The 26,057-nt window shown below is 48.8% G+C and overlaps 3 protein-coding genes across 3 annotated transcripts; 1 reads left to right on the top strand and 2 right to left on the bottom strand.

Annotated features, from left to right (window-relative positions):
- Window positions 1–720: 720 nt before the first annotated feature.
- On the bottom strand, window positions 721–1,757 carry FAM229A (family with sequence similarity 229 member A). Its single transcript, XM_033114088.1, has 3 exons — window positions 1,441–1,757; window positions 1,213–1,359; window positions 721–986 (listed from the first exon to the last, which is right to left on the bottom strand). The coding sequence occupies exons 1-3, from the start codon at window positions 1,575–1,577 to the stop codon at window positions 884–886; spliced, it is 387 nt and encodes a 128-aa protein (XP_032969979.1). The 5' UTR covers window positions 1,578–1,757; the 3' UTR covers window positions 721–883.
- A 165-nt stretch (window positions 1,758–1,922) lies between these two features.
- On the top strand, window positions 1,923–3,704 carry TSSK3 (testis specific serine kinase 3). Its single transcript, XM_033114089.1, has 2 exons — window positions 1,923–2,333; window positions 2,987–3,704. The coding sequence occupies exons 1-2, from the start codon at window positions 2,189–2,191 to the stop codon at window positions 3,649–3,651; spliced, it is 810 nt and encodes a 269-aa protein (XP_032969980.1). The 5' UTR covers window positions 1,923–2,188; the 3' UTR covers window positions 3,652–3,704.
- A 542-nt stretch (window positions 3,705–4,246) lies between these two features.
- Window positions 4,247–26,057, bottom strand: BSDC1 (BSD domain containing 1). Its single transcript, XM_033114087.1, has 11 exons — window positions 26,001–26,057; window positions 25,674–25,734; window positions 20,452–20,568; window positions 18,317–18,484; window positions 16,908–16,962; window positions 14,898–15,013; window positions 14,377–14,445; window positions 14,131–14,209; window positions 12,762–13,241; window positions 7,226–7,329; window positions 4,247–5,775 (listed from the first exon to the last, which is right to left on the bottom strand). Exons 1-11 carry the CDS (start codon window positions 26,009–26,011, stop codon window positions 5,743–5,745), a joined length of 1,293 nt encoding a protein of 430 aa, XP_032969978.1. The 5' UTR covers window positions 26,012–26,057; the 3' UTR covers window positions 4,247–5,742.

The following is a 26,057-nucleotide window of genomic DNA, read 5'->3' on the forward strand; positions in this document are numbered from 1 at the left end:
ACTTGGAAAGTGGGAAATACCCATTCAGCTTAAATATTACACTTCCAGGCAACTTTATGTCATGGCCCCTCCTATGGATGGATGGCTTTTAGGGCATTAAGTCTGAAGACACAGGAGTGTGCTAGGGGGACCCCAGGCAAGTCTCTCAAGGCTCAGTTCTCTCACCTGTAAAATAGGAATAAGAAATCAAAGTTTTTCAAACAACTTCTTCCCCAATTTTTTTCTGGTGCCACCAGTCCTAGGAGAAACCAAGGCGCAAAATGGACGGGGCAGCCCCTAAACTCTTTCAACAAAACCAGAGGTGCCCAGGATCACAAAACAGCAGGTAGCAAAACCTAATTCCGTCTTGGGAGAATTAAATGAGCGCGGTGTGGATAGTCATTCTCTTTATTCTAAGTTGTCTGCCGCCCTCCCCCAATCCCGAGCTTCTCTGGGCCTCCAGAGTTCAGCAGAGTGATGTGATTTCCTTGGAGAACTAAGGCGAGGGATGGGGGAGAATGACGTAGGCAGGGCCCGAGGGAGCTGTACAGGAAGGGGTCCTAACTAGCAAAAAAATGGGGGGAGGCGTTAGCGCCCAGACAGAAGAAAGCGGACCAGGAAAGGGGGGCTCCTGGGGCTGGATCCAAGGGAGGAGGCAGCCGAAGGGAAGGTGCTCAGGGATGGGGAGGAGCAGGCGGCAGGCCCGATACAAAGGAACAGAGACACACAGCCAGCCTGTAGTGGAAAGAACAGTTTATGCTGTGCTTTATTAAAATGTGCATCATTCTTTTATTTTAAAATGTGCATCATTGTCTCGTGCTCGGCGCGCGCGACCTCAGCGTGGTGGCCCGCAGCGGGCCACGTCCCCGCCCGGCTCCCGCGGAGACGCCGTGCGCAGCCTCACTTAGGTGGCGCGGGCCCCCGGGCTCCCGCCCATAGCCAGGTAGACGTCGATGGGCACGTGCAGCAGCGTCAGGCAGTGGCAGCCGGGGCAGCGTCGAAGCGGCCTGGGGAAAGTGACGCGGCAGGGGACCCTGAGGCGGGGGCCGGCCCATCCTGTTGGGGACGCATCCAGGGAGTGCACTTGGGGGTACCCGAGGTTCGGTAATGGATGTGGGGCCCTTACGTGGGGGGGTGGGGGGGCAGTGTGGGGATGAAAAGTGGGCCGGGGACAGGGACGGCCGGGAGCACTCCGGGACGCAGGACGAGCCGCGGGGGAGGGCGCCTGCTCACCTGACCGGGTTGTGCTCTGTAGCTACCGGCTCTGGGTTGTCCTGGGATTCGGGGGCGGCGGCAAGGCTAGGGGAGTCTCCGGCCTCAATGGGAAATCTTCGAACCTGCGGGGGCTCCTGGGCACTCATGTCCAGGACCCCGGATGCTCTGCGTGGCGAGGAGCGGTCAGGCCACTCCCGGGCCTCCAGGCGTCCCCTCCACGCACCCGCCCCGTGGGTCGTTGCTCACCTGCCGGAGGCCGAGGCCGGTCCCAGGCTGGAAGCAGCTGCCTGAGCCCTGGCCGCGAGAGGACGCTCCGGTCCAGGAGGAGCCGGGCAGGTGTCTGCGGCGGGTGCGGTCCCGGGCGTCGAGGGGGAGGGCTGCATTGTGACCCGGACCTCGGCTCGCTGACCTCACAGAACCCGTTCCTCCAGCCGGGAACCCTCCGCTGCCCCAGCACTTAGTGCGGCCGCGAGCCGGGAGCCGGAGGACTCTCGCCATAGCGCCTTAAGCCTGGATGGCGCAGATCCCCAACGGCCCGATGGGGGCGCAGGCAGAAACGACAGTCAGTTGCGAGGCGGCATCCACGAAAAGGAGCCTGGCATCCTGGGCAGCGCGGACACCCCGGAGTGCCCCACCCTCACCCCAGGAGGGGCTGCGACTCACTGCCTGGCGTGGTGGCGGGAGCGCGGCAGTGACTTAACCGGTGCTGTTTGGTGTTGGTGCTGGTGAGGGCAGGTAGGGGTACTACCCATTTTGGCCAAGGGTCACACATTTACATCACAATTGGGCCGGAGTTTTAAAATGTCCGGCCCTGTCCCTCCCCACCACCTGCGGCTGCTCTGTCCAGACGGAGAATGTTCTAACGCTGGAGGCCGCTGCGGATGAAGTCCTTGGGGGAAAAAGGACCGGGCCAAGGGCGATGGTGGAGTAGAGCTGCCTCAGAGAGGCAGCATGAGCTGAGAGGGTGATAGGAAGAAAGGAGGCGCTAGACAGCATGGAGGACTTTCTGCTCTCCAATGGATACCAGCTGGGCAAGACCATTGGGGAAGGGACCTACTCAAAAGTCAAAGAAGCATTTTCCAAAAAACACCAAAGAAAGGTGGCAATTAAAATTATAGACAAGATGGGAGGGCCAGAAGGTGAGCTGGGGCCCCTTTGGAGAAGGGAGGGCTGGCTGAGGTGGGCGGGTGCTTCCTCCAGTCAGAAGGACCATTCTCTCCTCCCCTTTTAGTCTGTGACCAAGCGAAGCAAGAGATTGTGGCTCTGGGGTAGGTCAGTGGGGAACAGAGGGATGCTGGGAGTCCAGGAACATCATGCCCTCCAAAATCCAAGGTTAAAGTGGTAGGGTGAAGGGTCGTCGGAGGCAGAACCTGAGCCTGCCAGGGGAATAGAGATTGGCAGAAAGACCATGGCCAGGGCTGCCAGAGGGCAGGAGCTGCTATAGAGGTAGGTAGAAATGGGAAACAAGACTGGGCTCATGGAAGGAACTGTGGGTCATGAGGCAGGGGTGAGAGCTGGCTCACATGCTGTGGGCAGCCTCATAACAGATTCAGTGGCTTGGTCTGAAAGTCCCACCAAGATTTGGATATCCATGATCTCACGGGCTGCTCACAAGAGTCCCTGAGGTTGGCAGGGAGTAGTTCCTTTGAATATTAACTACAAAAGTAATAGAACCAGACATGGTGTGTGGGCAGGCAGGTAGGCAGGCAGATGTTGGAAGGCAGGAGACAGGAGGGAAGAGTTAGGCCCCTCTGGACTTGATGCCCCATCTCTTTCTCCCTCGTTTCCTCAGAGTTTATCCAGAGATTCCTGCCTCGGGAACTCCAGATTGTCCGGACTCTGGACCACAAGAATATCATCCAGGTGTATGAGATGCTGGAGTCTGCAGACGGGAAAATCTACCTGGTGATGGAGCTGGCTGAGGGAGGGGATGTGTTTGACTGCGTGCTGAATGGGGGGCCAATGCCTGAGAGCCAGGCCAAGGCCCTCTTCCGTCAGATGGTCGAGGCCATCCGCTACTGCCACGACTGTGGCGTAGCCCATCGGGATCTCAAGTGTGAGAATGCCTTGTTGCAGGGCTTTAACCTGAAGCTGACTGACTTTGGCTTTGCCAAGGTGTTGCCCAAGTCACGCCGGGAGCTGAGCCAGACCTTCTGCGGCAGCACAGCCTACGCTGCCCCCGAGGTGCTGCAGGGTATTCCCCATGACAGCAAGAAGGGTGACGTCTGGAGCCTGGGCGTCGTCCTCTACGTCATGCTCTGTGCCAGCCTACCTTTTGACGACACAGACATCCCCAAGATGCTGTGGCAGCAGCAGAAGGGGGTGTCCTTCCCCACTCATCTGGGCATCTCGGCTGAATGCCAGGACCTGCTTAAGCAGCTCCTAGAACCAGACATGATCCTCAGGCCTTCAATCGAAGAAGTTAGTTGGCATCCATGGCTAGCAAGCACTTCATAAAAGCAATGGCAAGTCCTCCCCAATAAAGCAGGGGGAGAAAGCAAACCCAAAAACCTGCTTCTAAACTGGTGATATATATTTTACACTTTTAAGTTTACTTATCCTAAAACTTACTTACACCCTCCCCAGCCTTACTTCTCCTTCCCTTAAAGATCTTCATGGAACCAGAGGGTCTCATTCAGACTTCCCTTTTATTACGACTGACAAGTGATTTTCATGCAAGTGTTTAAAGTTAATTAAAAATAGACCCCAGAAATATACACATACAGGGGGAGGAGAGGAGAACAATGACCCAGAGCAAGCGCAGCCACTGTTGCTGCAACTTCCTTTCCAAATAAAAGCAGAAGCGTTGGGAATGCAGAACCAGCCTCTTGACTCGTCTTGGTCACAGGCCTGTTGGGGGCCCTGTCCCTTCCTCATCCCAAAGGCCAAACTGAGTCTGGGATGAGGACAGGAAGTTCCTCAGGACCAGGCTAGCCCCCAGCCCTCCCCCTTCCCCAGGCTCCAAGCTGGAAGCCACTCCACACATGGTGAGCCCTGCGTTGGCTCCAAGGCAGCTGCCGTGGGGGACAAGAACAGACCCCCAGACAGCTTCCAGCTTTTGGTGAATCTCTTTAATGCTGTTAACGGCAAGTCTGGAAAAGGTTCAGGACAAAGTTCTTTTTTCTTTCTTTTTTAATTACAAAACTAACAGCTGTTGGAATCTTTTTTTTTCCTTTTTTCTTTTCCCGGCTACAAAATACTCTGGGGAGATGCATTATAATTTAAAATATATAATATTGCACAAACAACCAAAAGATTAATTAAACTAAAGAAATAATTACAAAGAGAAAAACCCCATCCCATCAAAAAGATTCAGCCTTCTCTCCGTCGCTCCCCCTCGTTGAAGGTTTGAAGTGGAAGTGACCACTGCTCTCTTGGCAGCCCTGACCACGATCCCACTAAATCACTGGTGAACACACCAGACTATGTATGTACAAGAATCACCAGAGCAGCGTCGTGAAGCACCAGGGATTCCTGCAGCCTCTCCTTCCCCCAGGAGAGGTGCATCTGTACGAGTGGAGGATGAGAGCCACAAAGACTGGGTCTATCTTCAGGAAGAGGAGCTTTTGCAGAAGCCTGATGAGAGTCTCAAGAAGTTCACCGCAGCACATCCCTTCAAGAAGCAAAAGGGCTGAGGCAGAGAAGTTGGGCTTGCTAGAGTTGAGTACTCGGCTTTGATCACTGCTCTGTACTGTCAGGAGCTGGCTTGTGTCTTCATCTCCAGGGGGTCGAGATGGGTAGCTGGCTGGACAAGGTACCTCACCAGACAACGCACAGCAGGCCTGAAGTGGCCTCCCCGTTCGTGGGGAAGGGAAGAAAAGCAAGAGCAGTCTTGCAGGTGGCACAGCTGGGCTAAGGACTTGGGTGCATCTGACATGAAGAAGCCCTGGGAAAGGCGTTGGGGACATACCAGCCTGGACTGGAGGAAAGGTGGGAACTCTGTGTTTGGTCTCTAGATGCTGAACCTCAAGGAACCTTTCTAGGAATGGAAAATGCCTGGGAAGGGGAGATCACCAAGAGAGGCAAATTTCCCAGAGTCCAATATTTCTTACCCGAAGGAATAGGAACCAAAATGTGTTCGCCATCTCTGTCTAGCCAACGACAGGTGGCATGGCTTTCTGTGCCTGCTTAAAGGGTGGACAGTGTTTTGAATGGGCTTCCTCCACGAGTCCGATGGTTCAGCTTCTGTCCACACAGGCAGAAAGTAGGGGGCTGTCCCTTGGGACTTCCCAGCAAGAGTCCCCGGGAACAGTGGGTATTCAGCAGAGATATGTAGGCTCTTCCGGTGAGGGGGGAGGTTTCCTCCCCCTTAGGTCATTCTATAGTTGGCACAAGTCAGAGTTCTTGGTTTGGATTTTGTGAGCCCCTTTCCAGATGTGAGCAGAGGCCCAAAGGGCCAGTAAGGAGCAACCCAGAATCTGGGCTGAGAGCTCTGGTTGTCAGGCCATTTGCGGGGACATTCTTGGTCAGTGTCTTCCAGGGCCGGGCTGAGATGAGCAAGGGAGGTGGGAGGTGCTGTGGGAGGGGAGCTGCTTGCCTCGGCGCCCCTCACTCCCAGTCCTCCCACTCTACATCTTCCAGCTGCAAACGGGAGGGGATAACGGAGAGCATAAACACATATTTACTCCTCTGAGTCAAGCCCAGACCCAAGCTCCCCTTGTTGCCTCCATTTCCAGATAGTCTTTCCCCCAACTCCCCCCACTACCCTGGGCCATGCTCTGGACTTGTGGTCCTTAAGTGTTCTTAAGGAACATGTCTGGGGGGCAGAGTTGCCCTCTGCCCAAGGGGTGGTGGCCTTGCTGTTTTGATTGTTCCAGACCCAGAGGAAATGCTTCCACCAACCAACAATGGACTCTCCAAAGGATGCCTTGCCGAAGGAACCAAGTCAGTTAGTCCCTTAAGGAAAACTTGTCTCCTGCTGAGCAGATAAGAATATGGCTCTGAGGGGCAGAGAACTCGAGAGAGAGAGAGAGAGAGAGAGAGAGAGAGAGAGAGAGAGAGAGAGAGAGAGAGACAGAGAGACAGAGAGACGCTGTAATTAGGAGCAAGCGTGGCCCTGGGGACTACAGGTGCTCACAGGGTCTTCCCTAGGGGCTCCAGCACCTGGTCCCCAGCTGAAGTCTCCCAGTCCACTTTCTCACGGCCTGCTTGTCAGCTGATCCCTGGTGTAACTCTACTCAGGTATACTGCATGTCAGGCTGCAAAGACACAAGAGCCACGGCGCTCCACGGCATGACGGGGCCCCATGGGCCTGCTGTGCCTTGGCTATAGCAATATGCTCCTGCACAGGTCACTACCTCGCCTCAGGTTTCAGTTTCCCAATATAAAAAATGAGGCCCTTCCCGTGCCTCTAATCTGTTCGCCTCTTTTAGTAGGTTCATGGGCTTCATGATGGAAAGAATCATGTGGTTCCTGTGTGTCAGTGGAAGTAACACTGACTTGAATCAGATGTCTGGGCTGGAGCCTCAGTCCGAATGACCCATTCTTGATTTTGAGAGGTAGTGAAGAATGAGTGATCGGCCTCGGAGCTTCTAACTGGACTGGCTTGTGTGGTGGTTTCAGTAACACGCATTAGTACTCCCATGTCCTGGGCACTACGCCTGTCCTGTCTACGTTCATTGTCTATCACAGCGTCTAATGATCAATTCCATGTTTCACATGGGAAAATGGAGTCTCAGGTGAAATGATTAGTCCTAGATCACATTGTCTTGTCTCCAAGGCGAGGAATCTGCTCAGGTCCCACCCCGGGGGACCACAAGTCAGAAGCTCCAGGGCAGGGTTTGGTGTCCTTATGTTTAGTAGTTCCTCAGGTGATTCTGACACACAGCTGTCAGGAACTCGCCCATCCATCCACCCCGAACTGAGGGGAAACAGAGCCAGGGCCTGAGTGGGAGGCCCCAGCTCTTTCCTGTCACCTGCCACCTGCGAGAGGCACAGGAGTCCACCCTGAGGAGACAGCGGGGCTGGGCAGGGCGAGTCCTCCGCCCCTGAAGCCTCGGGCTGGCACCCCTGTGGCCAGCCGCGCACTCACCTCCCCGGAGGCATCCACTTTAGACAGTGCCACCTGCACTTCTTCTTCGGTCATGTCCAAATCGAAGTCCTTCTCCCAGTCCTCGCTGACGTCGGTGCTTGAGCCTGGAACCATGACCACAGTGTGAAGGCAGGAAGGGGCACGGGAGGAGGCCGCGGGGCGTGACGGCACTCTAAGAGGGCCTGACAACTACACACCACAGGTCTGCGTTCTGCAGTCACTCTAGCTCACTTCCCGCTTTCAGCAATCTAAGGAACAATCCTAGATTCAATCAACAATTTAGCCAGAAGGATGTTCTGTGATTTTAAGTTTACAGTGATGAAAACTTAAAAAAACTACCTGAAAGTCCACAGATAGGGAATTACAAAAATAAACGGTGCAGTCACGTGATGGAACATTACATGGCCTTTAAAGGTTAGGCTGTAGAACATTCATATACATAACAAATAGTGTTAAACTATTAAGAGAGAAAACGCAAGTTGCTGAATAGTGGAGAAGCACTTTGGTCCAGAGGTTCCCTGGAAGCCCCAGAAATCTTCCAGAAGAAATAAACAATGAACCTCTTCCTCTCTACTCATTCCCTTCTATCTACACTGACCTTGCCACTCCTGAAACATACCAGGCACATCCCCACCTCAGGGTCTTCGCACGGGCTGTTCCCTGTACTTATCACTATCTAGCGTATTATGCCATCAGATTTATTTAATATGTTTACTGTCTAATAATAGAGGAGCTAGAATGACAGCTCGCCGAGGGCAGGCGGAATCTTTGTTTTATTTTCTTATATATTCCAAGTGACTAGAACACATAGCTTGTATTCAATAAGTATTCATGGACCCTTTCTCTAAACCAGGAGTTGGCAAATGATGGCCCATAGACCAAATCCACCCTACCACCTGTTTTTGAAAATAAAATTTTGGCACACAGCCATGACCATTTGTGTACATATTATTTATGGCTACTTTCACGCTACGACAGCCGAACTGAGTAGTTGGGATAGAAGCTGTATGCCCCCCAAAAGTCTGAAATATTAGTGATCCTACCCTACACAGAAACAATGTACTCATCCCTGTTCTAGGTGATTCTGATGCCTGTGATGAAGTTTGACAACCACTGCCCTAAACATTCATATTTGGGTATGACTTTTTACAGGCAATATAAAAAAAGTACATGTGAGTTATTACTAAGAAGAAAACTATAAAAATACTTCCTGTAAAAAAAACGTATACGCAGTATGAGTCCATTTAAAAAATATGCTCACAGATGCATGCACACATACAGGAAAGATGAGCAAGATACCCACAAAAATACTACCAATAGTTATCTCTAGGTGATGAGGTCATGGGGTAATTTTCTTGGTTTTTCTTTTTTACCTCCTAAAATGAACACGTATTACTTTGTTTGTTTTTTTAAAACAGCTTTAAAAAGAGTAGGCCCCTCATCCCCCAATTGCATGACCCGTAAACATCTCCTTATTTCTTGTCCAGCTTGCTCCTCACCAGCTTGCGCCTAGGTTCTGAGATCCCCTAAACCCAGCCCCCACATTCCTTATAAAGGGGTCTCCTACTGTTCTCTCTTCCTAGCCACCTAGCTAGCCACAAGCAGTGTGGTAAGAGCATGTCTCTGGAGCCAAGCAGACCTGGTGGAATCCCTACTCTTTTATCTATTGTGCAGTCTTGGGCAAGTTATTCTGAGCTTCAGTTTATTTATAAAAGAAGGATAAAAACACCCTCTTTGCAAAGAACCACCGGAGGAGCTTACTAGAGTGCAGACTCCTGCCTCCCACCCCATCATTCAGATTCAGCAGATCTAGGTAGTGGCCCAGAATTCTACATTTTAAACAGGTATTTGGATGATTCTGTGTAGACCTAGGGTCTGCAGTTTGAGATACAATGTGTTAAGAAGAGAGGTATCAATGGGGGCAGCTGATGGCTCAGTTGGTTAGAGCCCGAGCTCTCAACAAGGTTGCAGTTCAATTCCCGCATGGGATGGTGGGCTGCACCCCCTGCAACTAAAGATTGAAAATGGCAACTGGACTTGGAGCTGAGCTGCGCCCTCCACACCTAGATTGAAGGACAACTTGGAGCTGATGGGCCCTAGAGAAGGACACTATTCCCCAATAAAATTTAAAACAAAACAGAAAAAGAATAGAGGTATCAAGGTAAAGTACCTGTAATAGTGGATTTTAACCAATGGAGTTGTTAAAGGCCTTGTCTCTGAGTTAAGTAATGTCACACATGGTCCCACAGCTGGTCAGGGACAGAGCAGCAGCCAGGAGCCAGTTGTTCTGACTTCACATCTAAGTATCCCTGTGCGTTCAGGACACGCTGGTGGCATGCACCTGGCTAGCTGTCTGTGTAGGCTTCCTGTGGGGTAGAAGCCAGACTCCTGGTGGATTCCTCACTTCAGAACAGTGGTCGTGGCCATGGCCGTGGCCATGACAGCTTTCTCTAACCTCAGGTAGCCCTCTAGGGATTTGAAACTCTCTTCTTCAGGTTTAAATGCTAGGGAAGACCGTTCCAGGGGTAGGAAACAGAATATCAGCTAAAATTTTTGGAGCTCTTCACATCACCCTCTAGAATGGGTATTTACAGTCCCAATTTACAGATGAGGAAATGAAGGCTTTGAGTGGCAGAGATATGAATATGGGCTCTCTCTGCCATCTGCCTCCTCCCACCATACTGTCTTATGATACAATGAGAGCACTAAGATTTCCATTTCACTGTGCACGTTGCAGAAAACTCATCTATGCAACCATTGTAGACTTCATGATGGAGTTTTACTGTTTTTTGATTACTAACCTCAGGTGGGAAGCAGCTCTGCAATGATGGGGAGCACCTTGGGACCCTGGGAGACCCTATGGCTAGGCCACCCCAAGAGACTCTGCTGCACCCAGAGACCAAGCCTCCCTCACGTCATCTTAGGAAGTGTACATAAGAGGGAAAGGTGTCACTGTCTCCAAGCCTCCATTCTTCCTTTTAGGATTTACTCCCTCCACGGTCCCACCCTATTCCAAGACCCTGGCTCCCCCCACTAAGTGACTACAGCTACTTCTGGTGGGTCTTCTACATCGCATTCCCAGCCCCTCCTTTCGAGAATCCCCCAGCATACCAGCGACTACGAGCTACCACCGCATCTTCCCCGTAATCTCATTCCGTCCAGTCTCTTCCACCCACCACTCAGTTGTTTTTGTCCTGCTCACACTCTCTAGTAGCCCAGTTCCAAATGGAACCTATAATTCTTTAACCCTCCAACTGTTTCACTGTTATTCTCTCCTTTATCCAGCTCGGATTCCATGAGCCATCATTCTGATCACTTGTTGCATATACTTGAACTCTCTTCTTTTCCTCCACTGATTTCAGCCGGCTAAACTTGAACCCTGGTTAAATCCAACTCCGCATCTGCTCTGTGCCTACCCCTGAGTAATCGCGTGTGGCTGGACAAAAGTACAACAGAATTGACAGGTGTCCCTTAAAATTCATGACCACGACCTCAAATGGGCCTTTAGTCCCACCCACCAGCAACTTCACACTACCTGTCAGTATTCACCGACTCTTCTACTCTCCTAAGGGACGATTTCACATTTTTTCAAATTCTTATTGGGTGGGTGATTGACCTCAGTTCCCTACCAGTGAACAAAAAAGGGGGCAATTGCACCGATCTCACAGGGCTGTTGTGAAGATTGAGTGATTATGTTTATCACACACTTGAGCATAGAGCTATACAAACGTATAGAAAGTGCTCAAAAAATGGCACCTCTTATTACCATCACCATTTCTCCAAAGCAGCGCTCTCCTCAGAATTTCTCCCCTGACTGAGGACCTGTCATGGAACAATTACCCCCAATTTATAGAGGAGTAAATGCAGGCTTAGAGATCAGTACTTTTTCTGAAGTCACATAGCTTATGAGCAGAGTTGGAATTTGAACCCAGAGCGGTCGGAACTCCAGAGCCTGAGCCCTTAGCCTCTACATGTAAGACTCCTAGTACAGGATGGGCGTATAATATAAGCAGCATGCCTTGTTGCTTTGTGGCACCAAGTCCAACCTTCTGAATTCAGCTTAGGATTTTAAGTTCTTAAGTTCTATTTCTGAGCCAACCCATCGACGCTTTCTGTTCCTCCCTCTCCTAGGAGATAATACACAAAAGTGGGCTTTGGTCACCACCCCTTAAAGGGGCCACATGCCCCTGCTATCAGGACTTTGTAGGCCCCATCAGCCTGGACTACTCCCCAACAACTGTCCCAAACTCTCCACTCTCCTATACAACGCCTGTCTCCTCGGTGAAACACTCTCTGACGCCCAAAGGTTCCTTCTTTCTCTGAATCTCTCCAGTATCAAGTCTGTCCATACTGCTCCAAGCTTCATCACAAAGATTGCAGCTTTTGCTCCTCCCTCCTCAGTGTCTCATAAAGAGTAGGGAGGAGCTCCATGGATGACCTCACTGAATCAGTCGAAAGGAAAGCACTGTGTTGGCAACTAGAAACCCTGCAGTTTTCCATCAGAGAGCAGGGTAGGGTGTGGTAGGGCCCATTTCCCATCCGCTGCAGCAAACCAGTCTCTCACTGTGCCAGCAGGCCAGCGCTCACCAGCTGGGCAAGCTTTGTGGCTGACGGGTACTGAATATTGGCAAAGACCGCTGTGTGTGTGTGTGTGTGGCTGAGGGAAGGTCTTGCTAACAATCAGCTACCTCTAGACAGGTATTTTGGATGTGGCAAAAAAGTTGACAGCAGAGCTATTACTGTCCTTTAATTCCAGGAGTTAGAGAGTTTCCCCCTTGAAATAAAGTCAAAGAGTCAGCAGACTAAAATTTCATTATACAGATAAGAAACTAAAGCTCCATTACTTAAACTGCCTCACAGCAAGTTCACTTTATTCTTTAAACTGTACATGTACGTTTTGTTTATATGTTTCATAATAATAATTAATGAAGGCTTAGGGAAGCTAAATGACCGTCCCGAGGTCATCCAGGAAGAAGACCCTGCAAATCAATTAATGGCCAAGCATTCCCAGCCCAGGATAAGGCTGAACTGTCCAAAAGGACAGAACAGAAATGGGAACAATGCGGTAGGTAGTTAAGGCATAGGTTGCAAGTCAGACAGACCTGGGTCTGAATCTGGACTTGCCACCATTCGCGCCATGGGAATCTGAGCCAGTAACTTAACATTTCTGAGCTTCACTTTCTTCATCTGTAAAACGAGGACAGTAATACTGACCTTACTGGGTTGAGAGATGTGAGAAATTAAAATGTAATATTACAACTTAGCACAGGATCTGACATAAACCTTATTTTATTGACTCTAAGACCCAACAATTATAAGATGCATCTTTAATTCTGAGAATCAGTGCATCTTAGAATTGATGCAATATGGTACTCGATGCTCCGTATTAGCAGCTGTCACCATCATCAGTATCACAAATGAAAGACATCTGGTCCTGGGATCCTCACAAGGGACAAGGAGATAAACCTGCCTTGTGAGGTGTCAACTCTTACCTACCCTGTCCCACATACTTCCCTGGGCTTTGGCCTTGACTTACCTTTCTTTCCATTGTTGGAAGGTGTAGACTTCCCACTGTCCGAGTTCAGCTCAAACACCCGTAAGTCTGTGAGCACCTCCTCCCTGAGAGTCTCTACTCTGGCTGGAGGCCTGGGTTCTGGGCCACTGGGGCGCCCGGCAGGGATGTGAGGCTTGGACTGAGCTGGGGGTGGGGGTCCAGTCTCACCCACATCCACAGCCAGGCCCTGTTCTTCCAAAGATGCCTCTAGAAGCTTTTGGGACACGTCCTTGGGCAGCACTGGTGCCTCCAACGTGGTAGCAGGTGTGGCAATCTGTGTCACGAGGGAGACGCTCTCACTGCTCTCTGATGGGGTCACCTCTTTTGAAGGCTCAACTGGAGTCACCAGGTTCTCCTCACAGGGGCTCTGGGGGTCAGGTCCTTCTTCAAGGGATGTGGAAGTTTTGACCACAGGAACCTTTGCTTCTTTTGGAGATGTGGGGGAAATGCCAACAAGCTCCTCTGTTGAGAAAGGTAGGGAAAGAGGGCAATGTGCCCTGGTCAGTCCCAAGACAGTCTTGGAGCTCTGAAGACAGATCTCAGGTTCACGCCAAAGCTTTCTCTGAGCAAGTCTAAAGGGTGCCAGTTTCCTCACCTCCTCCATCAGGGTTCTCCTACCCGTGAGGCCTAGCACATGTCTGGTGGGCACTCAGTTTCCAGAAACACAGCCTAAGATGGCATTATATATTAGAAAGCCAAGATTGTAAATCAGTCAGTTTTGGGATCCGGTTAGGTTCTGCTACATCCTAGGTGTATAAGCTTGGACAAGGCACTTAACTTTAATTTACCTGCCCTGTTCATCAAAGAGGGTAATAGAGTTGTGCTAATGACCACACACGTAAAGCTCTTAGTATAGGTTGGGCACATAATATAAGCACTTAATAAATATGTTAAATATTATTTCATGCAGATGGCTCCAACACAGTGTCATAAGCTGAGCTACCAGGTAGAGGACGCACAGTTTCCTCCCTAAGCCAGCAGTTCCCAAGTCTGGATGGGCATTAACATTACAGGGAAGCTTGTTAAAAATACAAGTTTGGCCACATCCCCACAGTCTTACAAGGAGGGGAAAGGAATCTGGAATTTCAATAAGCATCCCAGTAGCTGGTCCGTGTCTGGCAGGAGAACCTGCTGCAACTGACACAATGCTCTCTGTACCTAAACCTGGCATTCCGCCAGCCTTGGGAAACACCTCCTGTTAGCCAGGCTATCCGTGGTACGCACACACACTGTACGCATTCCCCACTCTTCCCCAGGCTGCCACGTCTCTCCAGGCTTCCAAGAGAACAGCGCAGACATTCCCCCACAGGCAGGACCTGTTACCTGCCCATCACCTCTCAAAACCCCTCACCTTCTTCCTCCTCCCATCCAGGCTCCTCAGAGATGCTTTGTTCTGCCCGCTGCTTCAGGGCCTCCCTCCGGGCCTGCTCCTGAACGTGGGGGAACAGACGGGCAGGAGCAGTCAGAGCACCTTCTTCCCAGACCCTGGGAAGTCAGGAGACCCCAGAACTCTTGGCACCCCATGTCCAGTTTTTCCCTCAACAAAACCTAGGCCACTCCCCCCATGGCTGTGTGTCCCCAGGCTGGGGCAGCATACCTGCTCTAGTTGATGAACTTTATAGAAATATCGATGCCAGAATTCTGAATGGGAAACAGCTGCTGGCACCTGGAGGGAGGGGACAGCAGAGATGAGACTTTTGGAGTGGTTGTGTGGGATATGCGTTCCCAGCTTTATCAGCCAGCTCCCAGCCACTTGGGATTTCAGACAGTTAGTGGCTGAGCAGTGATAATCAGAGCACTTTTACTTCACTGTCGCCCCCATCCCCCTAACCCCACCCTCACCCCTGCTACCTTCCTGGATCATCTTGGCCAGGAGGGAGAAAGGAATTCCCATCAGTCTTTGCCAGCCCTTCCGTTTTTCACCATGACTGCCAGAAGCCTGGCAAATCAGTTTCCCTCGTGCAGATTCTTAGTTCAGGACCTGGCTGGTTTAGGCTGTACAGGGTCTCCCACGGGCTCTCTAGGCCAGACGACTCCAAAATACTCTGGACAGGTCCCTCCCACCTCCCAACACCTCAAGCTGGGAGCCGGGTGAGGTCCTGCTGGTTGGGCCCTCACCATCTTGGTGTAGAGGGCCCGGATGGAGGGGCTGCCTACAAGGAGCTCTGAGATCTCCCCCTTCTTCTCCTCCAAGCAGAACTGGGAAAGCCAGGCGTCAAACAATTCCGGGGGCCCTGTAGAGGGACAGACACTGACGGTCAGTTCCCTGGATCTGGGGAAAGAACCCTGGACCTACAGAAGACACACCTAAGCTTGCACGTGGACAATGAGGAAAGCTTACGGTTTTTTCAAAGTCATGTGGGCCAAGATAGTGGGTAAGGCAGGGTGAAGGGGTAGGTGGACTTCTCTGACACCAGGGTGCAGCCCCTACGTGATCTCTAGGGCTGCAGGCCCCATTCTCTCCCATGTCTGCTCGTGTTTTTAGCCCACTGCACTTGGTCCTCTCTGAAACAGCTGTTCTCATCAGTTCTGGACCCATGTTGCCAGATCCAGTGGCTACTTCTGTCCTTCCTCAGGTGACCAATCCCCAGTTTCTGACCCTGGGAGCCACTGCTTTCCTCTTGAAGCCCTCCTCCCCACTGGCTTCTCGGTCTTTTGTGATTTTCCTCCCATTTCTCTAGTTTCATCTGAGTCTTCCATGGGCCCCTCTCTTTTCTTTCCTTTCCTTATCTCTTCTCATTCTCTATTTTCTCCCAACACAACCTCCAGTACACCATGAGTTTCAACCTTCTCCTCCCACTGACAATTGCCTCAGTCTTTCTTTGCAGCCCTGGCCATCCTTCTGAGCTCCAAATCCAGAGGTCCATGCGTCCCCTGGATACGTCCACCTGTACAGGTGCTGTGAACCCAAAGTGCTCTCATCTTCTTCCCTGCCCAACCTGTCCTACCTAGTTACCCTCTGGAAACCTGGGGACCCTCCCAGATGCCCCCATTCGGTCACTCTGGATTCTACTTCTTCAGTGTCTCAAACATGCACACCTTCCTCTTCATTCCTCCTGCCACTTCCCAGCTCCTGGCCCTACCGCGGAGGTGAAGACTGCCGCCAACATTCCTAACCAGTCTTTCCATCTTCTGTCTCTCTCTCTATTTCATCCTTCACAACACTGCCCAGGGCTCTTTTATCCAATGTAAAATCTGAATCACCTCAGGCCTCAAAACCCTTCAATAGTTCTCTATAGGAGGGGTTTTTAAGCTAGGGTCCAAAGATGTGCTTTAAAGGATTAAAGAATTCCCATTTTGCATATAAAATTTTGTGGAGAAAGGGCTCGTCATTTTCAACAGATTTTTAAAGGCCTTTGTAACTAAAAAAAGGTTAAGAAGCACTACCTTGAGCATTTTAGGACAAAACTCAAACTGCGTTGTCTGGCACCCAAAGCACTGCAGTCTGGCTCGCACAACAGCTCTTACTGCCCTCATTCCCTCACATGCACCCTGTAATGTAGCCTTCCCAAATGCCTAGGTACTCCCTGTTCCTTCTGGATCCTCAAATGTCCTGTAGCCATGCTTGAACACTCACCTCCCCACTTCTAAAAGTGAAATTAGTTTACTGCTAATTCATCCTTCAAACCTCAATTCATATGTCACATCCTAGGTTCCTAGGCTAGGTTGGGTGCCATTCCTCTGGGTTCCCATTGCCCCCATCTTTCTGTGGAAGCAGTCACTCCATCCTTTGCTTTATTCACTGTTTCCTGTTTGCCTCTCCTAACAGCAGGTTCCTGGAGGTCTGGACCAGGTTAAGGCCATTTCTGATCTCCAGTTCCCAGCCTGGGGCTCGCTGCATGGCAGGGATTTAGCAAACAGGCAGGGCAGCAGCGCGGGGAGGGAGCCTGAGCTGAAGATGAGGAAGAGGAGCAAAGCCTCTGCAGATGGGGATGAAGACAGCCGGGGTTCAGGGAGGAAAGGGACCATCAACCCATCCCATCAGATGGAAGGTACACACTAGCCCCACTCTGGTCCCTCTACACAGGAGGTACCTGGCCACTGCTAACAGAGGTGAACAGAACACCTAGCCCAGACCCCTTGGTCTCCCTGCCCTGCGAGCCCGCCCTCTCACCATTACCCCCTCACCATCTGGTTCATTGCAGTAGGTTGCTGGGTCTGACTGCAGGCTATAGAGGCGAGCCTGTAAGAAATAGAGAAGAGATCATCAATTCTGGGGTACTGGGCAAAGAATGCACCCCTTCCTGTCAGAGTACCCAATCATCCACAGTCCAGCTTCTCCCCTGAATACCATACCCACAGGGCACTTGTCAATTAGCACAGTGGCTAGAGAGTGGAGCACGAGGCCAGGAGTCCGAAACTGGGGCTCCCAAAAAAATGATCTTTCAACCAGTATCTCACCCCTGGAAACTAAGAAAATACAGTGTAAACAGGCTACAATATTACATGTATGAAATGCTTTTGAATTATGTGAAATTTGAAAAATGCTAATGCAAATATTTTAATAAAGTCCAAATTTATGGGCAAGTTTTGAAATAATGTAACTCCTGTAAATTAAAACCATCCATCGAGAATTTCTTAATTCACAGCCAGTCTGCCAAGTGAACTGTGAGCTGTGTTCCCATGGGGGCCACAGAAGTGGCAAACACTAGCTGGTAAACAGAAAGCCCCCACTTCCTTCCTCAGGATTACGTGAAGCATGGGCGGCTGTCTGCATCAGAACTTCAGCAAGTGGTTCTGGTGATTCACTGTTTTCTAAAATCTGATCATTTAAAAAAATTCACAATTCCACTCAAATGTTCACTAAGTGGTGGTGCCAATTCTAGTGCTGAAAAACATGTTTGAAAAATCAGTACATTTGGAATGGAAAATCAGTGTGGTAAAATGCTACAAAGAAGGCCAAACTGCTAAGACACCACACTGTGAATTTAGGAGAAAGCATTCCATGAAATCCAAGAAGTAATGAGAAAATAGAATGTGCTAAAAATATACTACTATTGTTGATTTAAGTGCTTTGAAGACACCCTTCCCCCTGTACATTTATTCTTATTGGACATTAGTCCTAAATAACCCAAATGTGGAGAAGATCACGCCTGTAAAGACACTCCCTACAGAATTCCATAAATGTGCAACACTAGGGAAATGACTGAATAAGTTATGCTATATTCATTTGCAAGAATTTAAAGATATTAAAAATGATGGTTATCAGGAAAGGTGCAAAGTTTATTGCAAATTTTTTAAAAGAAGGTTACAAAATTGCATGTATAAAGTGCCTTTCTTTTTAAAAAAGAAAAATACCCAAACTATCTTTACCCGTGTTAGCAAACAAAAAGAAATGGAAGGTTATACACCAACAAGATATTACTGTTTCTGTTTGAGTGATGGGGTGAAAAATGACCATCTTATTGATATTCGCCAATTTAGTTATATACATATATTGATTTTCTCGCCTAAACGTGTATTGCTTAAGCGAGTACAGGTGGTAAACGAGAGCTCAGTGCTGCCCGGCATCTGCAGGGCAGGCCACTAGTGAATACCTTGGTGCCATCGTAGGGCTCAGCAGTGCCAGAGGGCGTGCCCATCAGCGTGATGACATCGCAGTCGATAGTTTTGTCCGGTGAGGGAGCAAAGGTGTCAGAGATCACCCCTAGGAAGTCAGACAAACCCTTCTTCATTTTCTCCGTTGCCCCCGAGGAGCCTTCAGTCTGCAGAGAGAAGCCAGCAGAGGAAGCAAGTGGCCCAGGAGCAGGCTGCAACCTGGGATATGGGGCATGGAGGGGCAAAAGTATACTGTGTGGGGCAGGGAGGGGGGAAGGGGGCAGGCAAGTGCTCACGACCTCTCACCCCATCTCTGGGGCCAGAGGAAAGAGAGGTAGCCAGGGTCCCCTCCCCCAAATGGGGTGCAGAACAGGGCTGCAGGTGGCCTTTGTAGGTCAGAGCAGAGCTCCTTGACTAGCTGTTTCATCGAAATTCCAAGGCCAGCCAGGCTGATCAAAAATTGACAGGGGAGGAGCCATAAACATTCAGAGGGGAAGGGAACCTGTGGGCGGAGTGATGGGAAAGGTGCTGTTGTGGAGTCAAACTTGAATCTGAATTCCAGTTCTACTACTTGTTGGTTACGAAACCTAAACCCTCCCTTAGTCTGTTTCCTGATCTGGAAAATGCAGATAAATATACTTCTTTCAGAGGGCTACTGTGAAGATTAAGAGATAAGGCATGTACAATGCCTGGCACATAGCAAACATTGAATAAATAGCAGTACTGTAATATCACAATTTCATCATCATCATCACTGCTCAGGAAGTAGAGTATTTTATACATGAAGGTTGGGGAAATATGGGCAAGATGAAAACAGATAGCCTTGCCTAGAGGCAAGCCTGGGACCAACTAAGGGCCAATGTATGGACCTCACAGAAGGTGAGACACCACACTTGAGCCACACTGGTCAGAATGCCCTTGAGCAAGCAGGGATGGGATGCTGAGAGACAGGGCCAGTCTCTAAAATCCTCATGGAAAACTATAATATTTATTCCTGATTAGGCTGCCCAGGCATTTTAAACCTAGAACCTATCACAACGCCTGGCACATGCCGGAACAGGCATTCAATCATATCTGTTGAACGAAAAAAGTAATTATTAACAAAAAAACCCCAGTGATGTCTCTGCTACTTAGCACAGTTCAGCAGGATGATGACTTGTCATTCATGCTCATCAGTAGCTGTGCAGGAAGACAGTATTTTACAACATTCAACAAAACAAGATTGGCAAAAAGCTTCAAAACGTGTTTTTCATAATGAGGTCTCTAGTCACAAGGCAGATGATTCAGATGGTGATCAAATGAGGAAACTGCAATTTGTTCCAATACTAAAGGAAAAATTGTAATATAAAACCAATACACTGCACTTCATCAGAAACTTGAGACTTGCAGGGATATCTTTGACGATACACAATTTTCACTTTCACACTGACTTCAAAATCTAACTCCTATTTAACAAGAGGATTCCACTGTACATCTCTGATTAATAAAAACAGGGCCAGTAAGAATATAAGTTAGCACAACCTTTCTGGAGAGTAGTTTTACAATAGATCTTAAAAGGCCTAAAACTGTACTCACCCTGATCCCTTCTAATATTTTATTATAAAGAAAATATTAAGGGCAAAGATTTAGCAATCAGAATGTTCACTGTAGCTCTGTTAACAATTCTGGGAGAAGCTGAAACAGAAAACTAGGAGTTGGTTAAATGCACATGATAGAATACCATGCCATTTGTGAGGCTGCTGAACGAAGTCTGCAATGATTAAGTCAAATGGTAGATTACAAACATGGTATTCAGTTGATTCCAAGTTTGAAAAAGAAAATGAACATAAGGGATATATTCCCCAAATATTAACAGTAGTTATCGCTGAGAGATGGAATTATGGGTGTCTCTAGGCCTTTCTTTCATTTATCTATATTTTCTAAATTGTCAATCGACAATACAGAAATGGGAAAGCTTATTTTTACTTAATACATGTAGCTTGTTTGCTTGACAGACAATTCTTTCAAAATGGGAGCCCATGGGGAAAAACAATCAAGTAGAAATAACGGTAGAAAGTTTGGGAGCCCCCACCAGGGTCCCAGGGCATGTCAGGCTGTTAGGGACAGTCACTTGAAGGGCACAGGTAGTACTCACAGCCAGCTTCTCCTTGACCACACTGGCTGTGGCTGCAATGGTGCAGGCCGTGTCATGCTGCACCACCTGGGTGAACTCTGTCAGGTCCCGCTTCATGAACTCCAAGGCTTCAGAGGACTATGGGAAAACAGAGAGGGATGACAGAGCCAGCTGGCTCTACCTCCCTTTGTTCCTATTCCCTGTGCTTCTTTGGTACCAGACAGACATATAGAAAACTCAAGTGACATAGGAAGTCTGGGCTTAGAAAAAATGCTCACTTTGTTCCAATTCCACGACCTGGTACCTGACAAAAGAGCAGAGGAACTTCTTGCTGTTCTGAGAACAGGGACTGACACTTACAAGCTATGTAGCCATGACTAACTCTCATCTAGTCCTCAGTTGTCTCCTATAAATGAGGGAGGCTGACTAGGTCAGTGGTTCTCAAGAGAGACTGGGGAAGGCAGCACATACAGTATGGAAACAAAACAGACTTCATTGCATTGCTCTGATATGCTTTAAGACATGCTGTTTGTTTCAAATAACATGAAGAAAAGGTATGTGATTTTTTATCAAAGGAAAGTGTTTCTTACTTTTGTTGTTACAGGGAAATTCAGTTGAAATATAAGGCAGGATGTGAAATTATCTGTCTGAAAAGCTTAATAAACATGTTGCATTAATAACAGCAATAGTTTAGAAAGCTTTTATGAGTAATTCTTGACAATTTAATATCACTAAAAAGGTGTGTGCAATTTTTACATTCAATAAAGGGGGTGCTAAGATAAATATTGGATTGGATTCTCTCCGAGGCTTTGTTGGTCCCACCATTTCAGGGTTCTATTCACATGTAGAACTCCTTTGGGCAGAACTGATATTTGCTTCTGTTAAACCAATCTGCTTCTTACCCTGCACTCAGATCCAGCTTGAGATAGCAGGCCCTCTGCTCTTGTCTAAGTCTTACCCTGTCTTGCTTTATCCTCATCCACTCAAGGACACCTTCCTGGACTACCTCTGCGCTCACCCCTGCAAGCCCTCTCATTTTACACGAGGATAAACAGCTGCATTTGTTTTTAAACTTTTATTTAAGTGTGTTTTTCCAGGGCCCATCAGCTCCAAGTCAAGTAGTTATTTCAATCTAGTTGTGGAGGGCACAGCTCACAGTGGCCCATGTGGGCATCGAACCGGCAACCTTGTTGTTAAGAGCACAGCGCTCTAACCAACAGAGCTAACCGGTCGCCCCAACACCTGCATTTTTTAAAGCATGTTTTTCAGTATTCTAGTGGTGTTTTTCTTTGGGGAAGGTCCCGCTTAATTGTCTTCAGCCTGGGAAGTCTCTGAGTGGCACAGTTTCATCTTATCAGCCAGAGGCTTCTCTGGGGGTAGAAATCATGGCTCCATATCAGACTTGGGACTCCTTCACTGAGGTGGAGAGGTAGTTTATTAGTTCTCTCTCTCCATCCACTCTGCCACCACTTTAGTCCAGGCCAAGATGCCTTCATCTGGACTCTTCCCAGGTAGTATCAGATATCTCTATTACCTTTTCCTCCTGACACCAGTGGGAACTCTGTAAGTCAGAGCAGACCATGTTGCCCCTGCTTTACATTCTCCAGTGGTTACATAGTATCTATGAGCAAGTTTAAAATCTTTACCTTCACTCACTAGGCCCATATAATTTTGCCTGTGGCACACTCTCATCTCCTACCACTGTGCCTCTCACTGAGCTCCAGCTGAGCTTCCCCAAGTTTCTCAAATGCTCTAGCATCTTCCTGACCTCAGGGTGTCTGAATACGTTATTCCCTCTCCTTGACATACAGTTCTAACCATTCAAAGCAAAGAAGCGAACAAACACAAGGAGTGAACCCTCTCACCTGGCCAACTCGTTTCTCCTTCAGATCTACGCTTAAATGTTGCTTCCCTGGAGAAGCTTCCCTGATGCCACCTCAGACGAGGTGGGCTGCCCTGCTTCATGTCCTAAGGGTACCTGCACATTCTCTTCTTTAACATTTCACATACTTTAGGTTTATGATTACCCATTCAATGTCTATCCTCCTGCATAAACTGTGAGTTCTGTGAACATAGAGCCCATGCTTTTTGTTCACTGATGCTTCCCCAGTGTCTGAGATAGCGTCTGAAATAGAGTAAATGCTCAAAAAATGTTTGCTTGTTAAATTTCCATGTACCAGGTTAATTTTAATTATATCACCATCTGCCTGATTATTTGATGAATGGTTGTCTCCCTCACTAGATTGTGAGCTTGGAGGGGACAAACATGAATAAACATGGCGCTTGTCCTTAAGCTTGTCACAGTCTACTGGGGGAAATGCTCACATAACAGTGTTGACATTCAAGGACAGACCAGTGAGCAGTGTATTATGGGAAAGTTGGAAAGACTTGGTGAAGGGAGGTATGGAGTGCGCCCTAAAGACTGAGCAAGAGTTACTTAAGGAAGCCTGGGCCTGGTGGGCCATGGGGTGTCCTGAGGCCTACAAATATTTTAGTCCTAATGAACATAAGGCAAAGCAGAAGTGGTGAGGGATAAAGCTGGAGAGGTTGCCAAGGGCAACCATGGAGTACCTGGTCAGCTCCGTGGGTGATGGGGAGCCACCAAAGATTTGAAAGAGGTGGAGCATGAAGAGATTTGCCTTTTTAATAGGTCACTGAGTGACTGGTATGAAGGATAGGTCCAAGGGTGACAAGATTAGAAGACGGAAAAAGACCAGTGAGGAGGCGGCTGCAACAGGCCAGGAAAGAAAATAGAATATTGATTCTTACCGGACAATGCCGGGAAGAATGAAGAGGATGGGACTGCTTCAAGAAATATTAGAGAAAAAAGGTGGATTCGGTGATTAAACAGACATATTAACTGATGGCAAGACAGAGTCAAGGAAGAGCCATTGGCTGCTAAATTAGGTATGTCGGGTAGAGGCAATGCTGCCAACTGATGAGAGAAAACGCTGAAGGGGGAACAGGTTTAGAGAGATGATGGTAACAGTGACTTTGGTCGTGTAGAATCTGCAGTGACTGTGGGACATCTGGAATAGTTGTCCAGCAACAGCTATTTCAAGCACTAAAGCTCAGAGAAAAGGACCGTCACCCTAACATGAAAATGGAGGTCACCCAGGAAGTCTGTAAACAGAGCAGTGGGCTGAGGACAAAGCCCCTCCGATACACCTTCAAGGGGCAGGCACGGGAATGAAAACAGTCAGGAAAGGAAAGCCTGGAAAAGCATATGAAGAACTGAGAGAGAATCATGTCACAAATGCCAAGGGAGTAGAGTTTCAAGAAAGAGGGAGTGATCACTAGTGTCAAATGCAGCAGAAAGGTGCAGGAAGATAAGCCTGAAAACCACCCATTGGTTTGGCAAGTGGTAGGTAAAGCTGAGTGTGTATACGGATAAGTTTGTATCTAGAGGCTTCAGGGGTAGGAGGGAGTTAAGAGAGATCATGCTGTTGACCTCAATTTTTAAGAAGTAGGAGCTGAGGCTGTCTCCCTTAAGTAAAAGATGAAGTGGTTGAACAGGGGACTTGAGGGAAGAGTTAGGTTTGAGGCAAGTTTCTGAAGGCAAGGGGAGGAGAAGCAAATTAAGAGACTGAAAAAGCTTGTTTGGCGGTGCTCAGGCCCAGATGAGGTTGGGGAATCTGTGGTGGGGCCAAAGAGTCGTGCAATTTTCTCTGTCAGTGTCGGTGGGCAAGCATGCACGTACACACAAGCATGTGCACGCACACGCACACACACGCACTACAGGAGGAAGGAAGGAGCAGAGGAAGGCAGATTACAGCACCATCTCAGAGCTTTAGTCTCTGGGGCAATGTATGCTATGGGGTGCAAGAGAATTGAGGGTGCTGGGAATTGAGTGGTCCAGAAGGAGCCAGGAGAAAAAGGGAAGGAAGCAAGGCCAGGAAAGCACTGAAAGACTGAGATAAAAATGGAAGGAAAAATGGACTGGTGGTATTTAAGAGGTTTCCCCATCACTTTCAACACTTAATAAAAATAGCCAAAACTTACATAGTACTTATTGTGTGCTAGGTATTATTCTTAGTGCTTTACACATATTATCATATAATCCTCATGACAATCCTATCAGATATGTATTAATACTCCCATTTTACAGGTGAGGAACTAAGGCCTAGAGAAGTTGGATAACTTGCCCAGGTTCATATAAGTAGCTAAGAGAAGGAAATTAAGTCTCTTTTTTATGAATGGGGAATTGTCAAAGGCAGAAACAACACTGACCTCCTGCCCCTTCCTTTCAAATGCGAGTTCCCCAAAAACAAAAATGGAAGGTTAATCAACTACCTATTTTTCATGAGTTATATAGTAAGACCAATCTTGAGGGAAACACACACAGGAGGCCTTTACACAACATTTGTTAAATGAATATCATACTGCTAAACGAATGTCAGACTCTCAGTGGATTGATCAACAGGAGCAAGCTACTTGGGAGTCTCCTCTATTAAACCTCCGTGTGAAATCTCTCTTGGTCCTCATCAAAACACAAACAGCTCAGGGCATTCTCAGATTTGCTGGTCTTTAGCTGACAGGAGTATACAGCCAGGGGAGGATAAAAATGCTCCCAGAGTAGAGGACTGATTTAACTGAGACCAGAAGCCTCCTGGAGTCTGCCCTGAAGCAGGACTCACCCCAGTTGCTTGAAACAGTAATTAACTTTTTCCAGAATTCATTTGGGTTGGTTTTGACAAACTAGCATGGAATGAAACAAAAACACAATGGCATTATTCACTGGCAGAGCCAAGCCTCACTCATCCCACAGGGATTGTTGTCTCCCCACTAGACTGAGCTTTGTGAGGCCCTGGTTTGCATCTGTTTGGCTAACGTCGTATCCTGAGGACCTGTCAGAGAGTGCTGGCGGTAGCATACGCGCACTCTTATACACTAATATTTAAATGACTATAGAAGTAAGTTTTTAGTGCTAGAATCCTTTTTCTTCAAGGCTTACATCAAATGTTCTCTCTTCTACGAAGCTGTGAATTTCCCGAGCTGGAATAAATTGCTCCTTCCTATGGGATTCCTACGAAAGGGTCGCTCCAGCCTTGAAAACAATCTTTCTTTCACTGGGGCTAGTGTCACATTGGTCTGTGTGGGGCTCTGTTCTCCCGTAGACCGAAAGGGTCTAAAGTAGGGACCAAGTCGGCCTCATCCTTGAGGCCTGGCACACACACCGGTCGGGCAGGGCTGCTCGGAACAGGTTGCCAAGAGGCGGCGCGGGGCCCAGCCGGCCGGCTTACCTTTTCCTTGACTGCCTGGTAGCTCTGCTGCAGCCAGCTCCGCCACCATCCCACGTCCTCCCTGTGGAAGACAGACACATCTGGCGGCCCCGCAGTGCGACTCCTGCCCGCACAAACATCGGGTCTCAATTTCCCCCTCGGAAGAGGCCCGCGGGCTGAGGCTTCGCAGACCGCTTCCCCACCCCCGCACATTTAAGACTCCACCCCGCCTTTTCAGCTCCGTCTACCGTCGCGCTGGCCTCCTGTTCCCCATGGGGACCCTGGCCCAACACCCCAACCCTGGGAGAATTCAGGCCCCAAAGCCCGAGAGCTGGATGACGGGCTCACCCTTCCGCCATCTTGCCTGCATGACATCACCACTATTTACTGACCTTTGACTTGCGA

The sequence above is a fragment of the Rhinolophus ferrumequinum genome, chromosome 9 (genome assembly GCF_004115265.2).
Source record: "Rhinolophus ferrumequinum isolate MPI-CBG mRhiFer1 chromosome 9, mRhiFer1_v1.p, whole genome shotgun sequence".
Taxonomy (NCBI): domain Eukaryota; kingdom Metazoa; phylum Chordata; class Mammalia; order Chiroptera; family Rhinolophidae; genus Rhinolophus; species Rhinolophus ferrumequinum.